The 10,205-nt window shown below is 45.8% G+C and overlaps 2 protein-coding genes across 2 annotated transcripts; one reads left to right on the forward strand and one right to left on the reverse strand.

Annotated features, from left to right (window-relative positions):
- The first annotated feature begins 275 nt into the window (after positions 1-275).
- On the forward strand, positions 276-1,925 carry LOC120044681 (protein amnionless-like). The gene has a single exon (XM_038989356.1). It carries the CDS (start codon positions 311-313, stop codon positions 1,745-1,747), a length of 1,437 nt encoding a protein of 478 aa, XP_038845284.1. The 5' UTR covers positions 276-310; the 3' UTR covers positions 1,748-1,925.
- Positions 1,926-2,585: 660 nt separating this feature from the next.
- LOC120041425 (tripartite motif-containing protein 16-like protein) lies at positions 2,586-9,616 on the reverse strand. The gene is made up of 6 exons (XM_038986377.1): positions 8,570-9,616; positions 6,835-6,930; positions 6,297-6,530; positions 4,155-4,326; positions 3,757-3,846; positions 2,586-3,496 (listed from the first exon to the last, which is right to left on the reverse strand). Exons 1-6 carry the CDS (start codon positions 9,200-9,202, stop codon positions 2,871-2,873), a joined length of 1,851 nt encoding a protein of 616 aa, XP_038842305.1. The 5' UTR covers positions 9,203-9,616; the 3' UTR covers positions 2,586-2,870.
- Between the last annotated feature and the right edge of the window lie 589 nt (positions 9,617-10,205).

The following is a 10,205-nucleotide window of genomic DNA, read 5'->3' on the forward strand; positions in this document are numbered from 1 at the left end:
TGCAATTTTTTTTAACACTATACAGTTGTCACATACAGTTTTTAGGCATAAAGGCTATGAAAAGGTGTAGGCCTAAATCAAATCACAAATCTTTCATAGAGACATCTACACTGTTATTTTGGGGCATTATTGCTGCGGCTGCAGTTAATCTTTGACCAAGCTGGTGACCAGCCGGTAAAGATGAGTGTCTACCAGAGCTCATCAACTTCCTAATCTGGGAACCTGTGCACTCACTCCCTCATGTGACAGTCACACTGTCAGAGACAAAGGTCACCCCGTAGTTCATCCACTTCTGTCACAAGCATTCAGAATGCCAAAAACACCAGCCGTGTTTCTTCTCCTCGGTCTCTGTCTGTTCGGGGCAGCTGACGCCCTGTACAAGCAGTGGATACCCGACACTAACTATGAAAACCAGACCAACTGGGACAAAGGGTCCGTGCCCTGCGGTAACGACATAGTGCAGTTCTCGGCTCAGAGGAAAGTGTCCGTGTATGTGGAGACGGTCCACTCCGTCCAGGAGATGCGGCTACCGGTGGACGGAGAGTTCATCCTTCCCTCGGGGGGCGGCTTCACGGTCAGTAATGGAGGGGACCCCGGTTGCGGGGCGGGCGTCACCGCCCAGTTCAAAGATGCAGAGTCTCTGCAGTGGTTCGACCCGGCGCTGTGGCAGGCGGCAGAGTCTTTAGACGACCTGAAGAAAGGTCGCTTCCTGTTCTCGGTACACGAGGAGAGCGTACCCTGCCAGTATGACAACGTGTTGTTCCGCGCTGGCTCCTCGTTCCGCGTGGACACCACCTCCAACCAGCCCAGCGTCCCTGTCCAGAGTGTGTCCGTTCTGGGGAAGACGTTCAGCAGCAGCTCGGAGTTCACCCATTATCTGGGGTCACACTCTGGCCGGCTGCAGTTCCACGGAACCTCATCCCCCAGCGTCGGGGCTTCTGGCTGCAGTGATGCCTCTGGCTGCGACTGTGGGAACTCTGCGAATCACAACAGGATCTGTGGCACCGTGACATGCGCTCCTATGAGCTGTAAGAAGCCACTGTACCCCACAGGACACTGCTGCGAAGTGTGCGGCGCCATCGTCACCATCCAGTATTCCTCAGGCTTCAACATTGAGTCTTATCGGAATCGACTGCAGCACCTCTTCCTTGGTCTGCCCTCGTACCAGTCCATTCAGCTAGGCATGTCCAAGGTGCTCAAATCTCAGTATTTCCTCGGGGTGATCCCACGTGTGGCTGCAGCCGAGATCCAAATCGTGCTCCTGGATGGGGAGTCTGGTGCGGTGGCAGAGGCCCTGGCTCGGGACATATTGAAGGACGTCCAAGCCCAAGGCTCAAACCTGGGCATAACCGGGGCTGAGTTCCAGGCCTCTTCTGGGGCCACCAGTGGTGACGGGGCAGGGGACAACGCAGGAGTTGTGGTGGGAGCCGTGTTCGGGGTCCTGATAGTAGTCGCTGGTCTTCCCCTCCTGGCTGTCCTCTTCCGCAGAGGCGTCATAAAAATGCCAACCATGCCCACCATCTCCATCCCTTCTCTGAGCAGCTTAAGGAGAAGCCAGGAGGAGATAGAGGACTTCACGGACCACGGCTTTGAAAACCCCATCTTCGACAAGCCCACCATGATGCCCGAAGTACCAGGTATCTATGGGACTGAAGCCGCCAACTCTATCTCCCTGACGCCGTCAGGTGTGCATTTTGTTAATCCCGCGTATGATGAGAACGAGACCTCAATCGATTTCACTGCCTGAGACTGTGTGTCATGGTATCTGTAAATATTTTGTGCACATTCTTATGAGAATAATTTCTTATGTGTTGTAATGTATCTGAAATGTAAAAATAATATGTTTCATGCTTAAATTCATATTAAGTATTAGGTATTTTAAAAAGTCAAGCAATTCATATTTGTAAATCAATTCTGAAAAGATTTTTACAAAAGCTTTGTCACATTGTTAATATGATTTACATTGGATTGACCATTGACACAACAATGAAAGGCAGCCCTTGAACTCATCTTGGTAGTTAGTACTCAGCACAATGTCAAATAAACATAGTATGTTTTTGCCAATGAAAGACCAATCACAGCAGTTAGCAAGTCAGTCACTTGCTAACCTGTTCCAATAAAAAGGGCAGTTAAAAAGTTATTACTCAGTCCCTCAGTGTCATGTTTTGTTCTATATCAAATCTAATTGTATTTGTCACATGCGCCGAATACAACAGGTGTAGACTTTACCGTGAAATGCTGACTTACAAGCCCTTAACCAACAATGCAGTTCAATAAATAGAGTTAAGAAAATGTTTACTAAATAAACTAAAGTAAAAAATAAAATAAAAAGTAACACAATAAAATGACATAACAATAACAAGGCTATATACTTGGGGTACCGGTACCGAGTCAATGTGCGGGGGTACAGGTTAGTCAAGGTAATTTTGTACATAGATAATAAACAGCGAGTAGCAGCAGTGTAAAAACAAAGTCCGGGTCGAAATTTGATTAATTGTTCAGCAGTCTTATAGCTTGGGGGTAGAAGCTGTTAAGGAGCCTTTTGGACCTAGAGTTGGCGCTCCGGTACCGCTTGCCGTGCGGTAGTAGAGAGAACAGTCTATGAGCTGGGTGACTGGAGTCTGGAGAATTTTTTGGGCCTTCCTCTGACACTGCCTAGTATATAGGTCCTGGATGAGTGCAGACACCCCCTGTAAAGTCCCTGTCTGTTGTCTTGTGATACTTGATTCTGTGTCCTGTTAAATAAGTACAGTATCAGTCACTTAAGGCAACTGCTTATGAATAGACTAGATACTTTATTGTATTTGTGAGAAACAGAAATGTGTACTGGTCCGCCTCTCTAACCTAACTACACTACTGCAGTCAAAGTATTATGATTCCGGAGTGACAGGAGCTGATGTTGCCATGGGAGTGATGGGGGTGGCAGGCAGAGTTGAGCTCTTCATTAGTGGGGGGTCCTTAGGACCAACCAATAACACCACACTGTCCTTCTTTGAGAGCCAGACAGTAGGATACAAGGGCTCCATGAACTCAGCCTTGTACCTGTAGAGGAGTGTCATAGCGACGTCAGTCACACCATAGAAAGCTAATGAGCCCGAGTCAAAGTCGATGTAGACGCCGATCCTCGTGAACACACTTGTGGCTTCCACGACCGCCTCCATATCAGCATGCCAAGTGGAAAAGCTCCGCCCCTCCCTTCCGAGGCTCCACGAGAAGTCATTTCCTGTGATGCAGCTGCCTCTCTCCACGCCTTTCCGGTCGATGCTCTTGTAGGTGAGTCCCACGTGCACGCCCTCCCCACTCAGCTCTGCCTCAAAGTAGTGTCGGCCCAGGTAGAAGCTCTCTGAGGTCATCACCTGGCGCCAGTACTCGAAGCGTTCGGGCATGTCTGGGTAGCTGTGCTGCCAGGGCGTGGTGTTGGTCACCTTCCTGTCGTCTTCGGTTAGTCTCAGGAACTTGTGGACAGTGTCTGGGTCAAAGGTCAGACTGCTGGCATCTGCCAAGTAAGACACATTTAATTGAATAAACTTTATTAATCGTCAGAGGGGAAAATGGATTTGTCGCCAGCACAGGACACATGCAGGGACAATACAAAAACACACATCCTTATTCAAAGGCTACCTAAGTCGCTATAATACATGTGAAAGGTTACAGCAAGTCAGGCTATTTCTCAAAAGGGTTAGCTCATTGTGAAGAGCACTAGCTATGCAAATCAAATTAGAAATGGTTGCTAATGCAATAAAAAAGACATCTTACACGTGAGGAAGTCGTCTCGCATCTCAGGCTCAGGCAGTGAAAAAGACCTTGACATCTTGGGATGGACCATGGTTGTAACGCCCAGTTTCTCTGTAGGTCAGTGTAGGAGGAAGCAAAGTTATCCTCCAGGTAATACATAGAGTACTCTCTATAATACTATGCATTGGGAAGACTATGGATATTTATTCAACCGTTATTTAACTTTTATTTAGCTAAGTCATTGGGAGAATATTCTCTTTTACAATAACAACTTGGGTCGTTTTCATTATGTCATGAAACAGCATATGTCAACAACAAAACAAAAAAAGGAAAATGAGCAGTTTTTCCAGGCTTCTATAGTTTTGTTGTGTTTGGTGCCTAATGAACACAGCCCTGGTTAAGATGTGTACACTCATCACCAGTCCTGCAGATGTCCTTCAGTTTGTCTCTGTAGGTAGCCTTGAGCTGGTCACACAGTTCCTGGGTGGACTCAGTGAGCAGGCAGCTGAAGGAGGCCAGGCGATCTGTGAGGCCGACGTAGAGCCCAGGCAGACAGACATCCACCGCCCCCGTCTTCCACTCTGAGTATTCCTACATTCACCAGCAGGAGGAGCCACTCACACTACTGTCACACTACTAAGACAGCTATATCTGCTTCCCAAATGACACCCTATGCCCTTTATAGTGCACTACTGCTGCTCCATCACAACATGAAAGTAGTGTACAATAAAGTAGTGCACTATATGGGAACTAGGGTGCCATTTGGGATGCACAATAGGGTCCCGTTCAGAAATAACCCCAAACCTCTACCCCCGAGAAATTTCAGATAGGTTAAAGCAATATGGTAGTATTGCTTTCCCTTGAATAGGCTTGGTAGGTTCTTGGCTATACTGTTAATACCTATCAAATCCTTTCAAAATCTAAATGAAGTGTCTATGGAAGTGTCTATGGTAAGCAGTGGGGGCTGGTGGGAGGAGCTATAGGAGGACGGGCTAATTCTAATGGCTGGAATGGAATCAATGGAAGGTATCAAACACATCAAACATATGGAAACCATTAACTTCCATTCCAGTCATTACACAATGTGGAAAAAGTCAAGGGGTAAGAATACTTTCTGAAGGCACTGTAGATTTACATGTATTTTATAGGTATTCTATAGCTCCTCCCACCTGTCACTTCCCTCACACTGTGGACACTGTCAGCACACTGACTGCCACAATAACCATTGTGGTGACTTAACTGTACATTACAAAATCGCTGACCGAGACGAGTCAAAATTACTGACCGAGACAATATTTAACAAATCATAGGGGAAAGCTGAGGCAAAGGGTAAGAGGGACATGGGTTCCTATATTAGTCCTCCCAGGGTAGGGCTGAGAATGAGTCCCAGGATAGGGCTCAGAATGAGTCCCAGGATTCAGAATCCTGGGACTCATTCTGAGCCCTATCCCGGGACTCATTCTCAGCCCTATCCCGGGACTCATTCTGAGCCCTATCCTGGGACTCATTCTCAGCCCTATCCTGGGACTCATTCTGAGCCCTATCCTGGGACTCATTCTGAGCCTAGAATGAGTCCCAGGATAGGGCTCAGAATGAGTCCCAGGATAGGGCTGAGAATGAGTCCCAGGATAGGGCTGAGAATGAGTCCCAGGATAGGGCTGAGAATGAGTCCCAGGATAGGGCTGAGAATGAGTCCCAGGATAGGGCTGAGAATGAGTCCCAGGATAGGGCTAAGAATGAGTCCAAGTATAGGGCTCAGGATGAGTCCCAGGATAGGGCTGAGAATGAGTCCCAGTATAGGGCTCAGGATGAGTCCCAGGATAGGGCTGAGAATGAGTCCCAGTATAGGGCTCAGGATGAGTCCTATCCTGAGCAGTCAGGCATTTCCAAACACTGCAGTAGGATGCAGTATATACCATCAACCTATAAAATACATGTACATCTACAGTGCCTTCAGAAGGTATTCTTACCCCTTGACTTTTTCCACATTGTGTTGTGTTACAGCCTGAATTTAAAATGGATTCAATTTAGATTTTTGGTCACTGGCTACACACAATACCCCATAATATCAAAGTGGAATTATGTTTTTCAAACTTTTTACAAATCAATTAAACATTTTAAGCTGAAATGTCTTGTCAATAAATATTCAACGCGGTATATACCATCAACCAATAGAATGTCAAAATAAATAAAATACCTCTCACAGTATCATGACACAGGAGACTTGAAGGCAGCAGGTTGATATTGTGCTTTTCAGCAACACTAGCTGCATGCGTTCTGTTTCATTTCATGTGTGACACTCACCAGGGATTGGGATCAATTCAATTTCAATTCAGTCAGTTCATTTTCTTTAATGATTTCCTACACATTTCAGTTTAATTCCTGAATTGACTGAATTGAAATTGAATTAAACCCAACCCTCTCTGGTGCACTCTAAAGTTGCACCGGCCTAGACCCTGATCTTGGGTCAGTTTAGCATTTTTCCCACTAATGGTTAAGGTTGGAGAAGATCCAAGGTCTGTACATAGGATACGTTTCACCCCAGAGCTCCAGTCTCTCACCTGCAGGAAGTCCACGTCCCTCTTGTTCCTGAAGAGTCTCTCCACTCTGGCCAGGGTCTTCTTCAGCTCTTGGCTCTTCTGCTCCAGGTGGGCCTGGATGCCCTCGGCCTGGCTGAGCGCCTGCCTCTGCTCCCCCTCCAGAACTTCCGTGGCCCTCCTCCGGGCCTCTTCCACGGCCCCTTGCAGCAGGTAGAACTGCTGCTCCATCACAACACGTACCCCTGCCACCGAGCTCTGGGGAGAGAAAGATGGAGAGAATATGTGATAGAGAAAGAGGAGGAATGGAGAAGTACTTTGTAAATGTGTATCAGCTGTGTGTTTCGAGGTTCATTAAGATCAGAGACGATGTTTTAAGTGATAAATGAGCAATAGGCGAACGTGGGGAAAGAATGTATGGAGAGAATGTGCAACATACCTTTTTTTAAGGGAGAGGAGGAGGTGCTTAGTTGTATCAGCTGTGTGTTTAAGGTTCATTACGGTCAGAGGAAATGGTTAAAGTAACGCGGGTGTAGTGACAAATGACTTTTCAGTGGCGTACCTCTATGGATGCAGTGTTGCTCTGTAGCTTGCCAACGGCATTCTCTGCCACTGAGACGGTCTTCATAATCTCCCCTTGTTTCTTCTGCAGCTCTGTCTATAGACGATCATACGCACGCACACACACACATTCAGGGCTCTGTTTCTTAAAGAGTACCATGTGTTGGGACCAATGCCAGAAGGTTACCAGCATAGCCCATGGGAAATGCATTTGCTTTATTTACTACTATAGCTTTGAGAGAGGGCAACCTATTGGAACAGAGCAGTGGGCAGGCTGTACGTATCACATGTCACATAGAAGGTTTCTTATCACAGGGAAATGTACTGAAGTCTTGTGATAAACAAATGATGTCATAAAAACTCATTTGCCTGGGGACTCCCTATCCTATGCTCCCTCCATCGTGTCCTGGATCACTAGACAATACTGACACTAAAAAGAGGAGTTCTGGACCTCAAAACAACAGCGTGTGGGTCGTTCCACCAACCCGATGCCTTTTGAGAAGTGGAACTTGGTATAAAAAAAAAGTTTGGTTTTACCAAATTTTAACATTCTGTCAGAAAGAACTTAATACAAAACTAGTTTTCCCATCTAAGAGGTAAAAAAAAAAGACAACAGGAAGTACCTATGAAAGGGGCAATCGGCAGTTGCTGAAGCCATTTTTTAACTTAGAAATGAATTATATGTACCTATTGATTCTTGAAGAATATAACTTATAAATGTTTCATTAGCTTAGTTCAACTGTCATACCCCATCAGAACCCAAAATATAAGTGTGTTTTACTGCAATGTTTGTAAACTAAGTAAATGTAAAAGCACTATTTAGCCTCAAAACATGTTTAAAACTATAATTTTCATATCATTGATAGTCAGTCCTTTCATCCATAGCTCTGTCTATGAAATTGAGAGCGGTTATATATTTCTCCAGGCTTCAGCTTTGTACCGAAACAGGGGCGGGGAAAACACTTTATTATTGTTTCAACTGCTGAGTGCCAAATAAGGCAACAGAGTTGAATGTAACCGGGTAGACGATTTCCTCTTGAATAGTTTCACCATATTAAATCGAGAGCTCAGTTCGCTTAACAGGGTTGACCTTAAAATGAGGGGCTGACGTAAATGAATCACTAATCACATGAAATAAATAATCCTCTCCAGACATGACTTTGTCAACAACATAACCAGGGCTTTACAATGATGCTGGATGTTGAGGTTAAGTGGGTTCAAATCTTCCCAGAAGTCACAGCGGGTGCAAGGAGTGACATGTCAAAATTGTGAATTTTGGCACGTTAACAAATCATTTTTCATATTACTCTGCCGTGGACAGATTCATGTGATCAACTTTTGCGAGAATTTCCCTTTTGTGTTATCAAGATTATATTCATATTAAATATTTATTGAATTCTCCATGTGGTCTATATTAAAGGACACTTCATTTAATATAACAAGCTTTTAAAATTCAATATTGGTGCACAATTTCTAATTAAAATATCAAAGGGATGCAAAAGGCACTGTTCTTGTGGAACGACCCAAAACAACATGTCCATGCCAGAAAAAAGGGAGCACTCATACAGTTATCACTCACTGTCTGTGAAATGTAAGTGTGTTGTGTGTCTGTATGTGTCAGTGGAGGCTGGTGGAGGGAGAAAGGGGAGGATGGGCTCAGCCATTACAAAGAATCCAGTCCTCCCTATTTCTCACTCCACCAGCCTCCCCTGGTAAAATAGAAATGTTACCAATACCTGGATCTGTCTTCGAGCCTCCTCTACAGGTACAGTACTGTGCCCCAGATGCCCCTGTCCCTCACACTCGCAGCACACACACACACCGCAGCCGTCCGTCAGGCAGTATAGTTCAAGCGGCAGCCGGTGCTCCTCACAGGTGCGACACTCGATGTCCTGTAAGGGCTCCACCAGTCGGTGATTCTGGAACCTCTGGTTCTCCAGGTGGGGTCTGAGGTGGGCCTCGCAGTACGACACCAGGCAGGTGAGGCAGGACTTCTGGGCCTGGCACGGGATCTCGATGCAGGAGTCACACAGCACATCTTCTGGGGTGACAGTAAACCCCCTAGAGATTGTCTGGGGCTGGGTGTTCTCCCCTGGCTTATCGTGCATTCTTATTGGATCCTCTTGTTCCTGGTTCTGAGGCTGGGTGTTCTCCCCTGGTTTATCATGCGTTCTTATTGGATCCTCTTGGTCCTGGTTCTGAGGCTGGGTGTTCTCCCCTGGCTTATTGTGCGTTGTTGTTGGGTCCTCTTGTTCCTGGTTTAGGTTCAGATCCCACATGTTTATCATGGATGTGGTGACATCTTTTCTTCCAGTTGTGGGATGACTCTCTTCTGTATTCTCTTCATTCTTGATGATGAGGGTCTCCATGTTCTCTTTCTCTGGTTTGTGGATGTCCTGTGTATTGATGGTGTGCCAAGACACAGTACCTCCCTCACTCACTCCTCTCTACTTCAGGCTGCAGGGTGTGACTGCTGGGCCTCTGTCTGGGTCTGAACAGGCAGACGGTGCAGATCTTTCTTCACGTCTTAGTCTATCATGACATCCTATACAGGCCTCACTACTCTTAGAATTCCTATTCTCTCGCTCAGTAAGTCGCTTTCTCACTCTTATCTCTCTCAAAAACACTTTCTCGCTCTCACTCTCACCGTCTCTCGCCCTAACTCTCACACCCTAAGACTGTCTGTCTGTTTCTCTGTAAGTCTCTCCTCTCTAACTCTCTGTCCAGCTCCCTAACTCAAGATAATTTAGTGAGAAGACAAGAACAGAACTGAGGACCGCGCCTTAATAACTTGATCCGTGTGAGTCAGCGGCAGCAGCAGAAGCCTCCTCTTGTTACACTCCTCCCTTCTCTCTTTCTCCTTTTCTCACTCTCTCCTCCCTCATTCAGTTGGGTTCAGGGAAGGCTGCGTTGGTTTGAGTGGAGAGAAGGGGGAAGTGGGTATTGAGGGCAAGGAATGTGGAGATCTCTGCTTTAACAGGACAAATACAATATAAGCACCCCCAAAATGATTATTATTATTATGAATCATGAAATCGTTACTGTACAGCCACACTCCCTCATAGGACATCCCAGACGTGGCAATTCCAAAGTTGTTATCTAATAATAGCAATTCGTAGAAAAAAAATTATGTTGTATCAACAAAGAGGATCTGGGTCAGCTGAGATGTCTTCTGCAATATAATCTGTGAAAACTGGAATGTCAACATCCTGGAGAAACCTGTCTCTGAACAGTTAGCTTTTCAGGAGTAATCACAATGTGTTTGGAATGACTGGTCCTACACTAAATGTATTATATGTTCACAGTAGATGAAGGAGAATGACTAACAAACGGACATACAATGAGATAAAAGGTTTTTCAGATGCTGTTATG

Source organism: Salvelinus namaycush, chromosome 3 (assembly GCF_016432855.1).
Source record: "Salvelinus namaycush isolate Seneca chromosome 3, SaNama_1.0, whole genome shotgun sequence".
In the NCBI taxonomy this organism is placed as follows: Eukaryota; Metazoa; Chordata; class Actinopteri; order Salmoniformes; family Salmonidae; genus Salvelinus; species Salvelinus namaycush.

What these genes read in the sequence shown, in the direction of transcription:
- LOC120041425 (XM_038986377.1), bottom strand. Translation starts at nt 9,202, where the DNA reads ATGGAGACCCTCATCATCAAGAATGAAGAGAATACAGAAGAGAGTCAT. An exon ending in GCAACACTGCATCCATAGAG is followed by an intron (nt 6,531 to 6,834) that starts GTACGCCACTGA and finishes TTCTCTCCCCAG; the next exon opens with AGCTCGGTGGCAGGGGTACG. An exon ending in GGGACGTGGACTTCCTGCAG is followed by an intron (nt 4,327 to 6,296) that starts GTGAGAGACTGG and finishes TGGTGAATGTAG; the next exon opens with GAATACTCAGAGTGGAAGAC.
- LOC120044681 (XM_038989356.1), top strand. Translation starts at nt 311, where the DNA reads ATGCCAAAAACACCAGCCGTGTTTCTTCTCCTCGGTCTCTGTCTGTTC.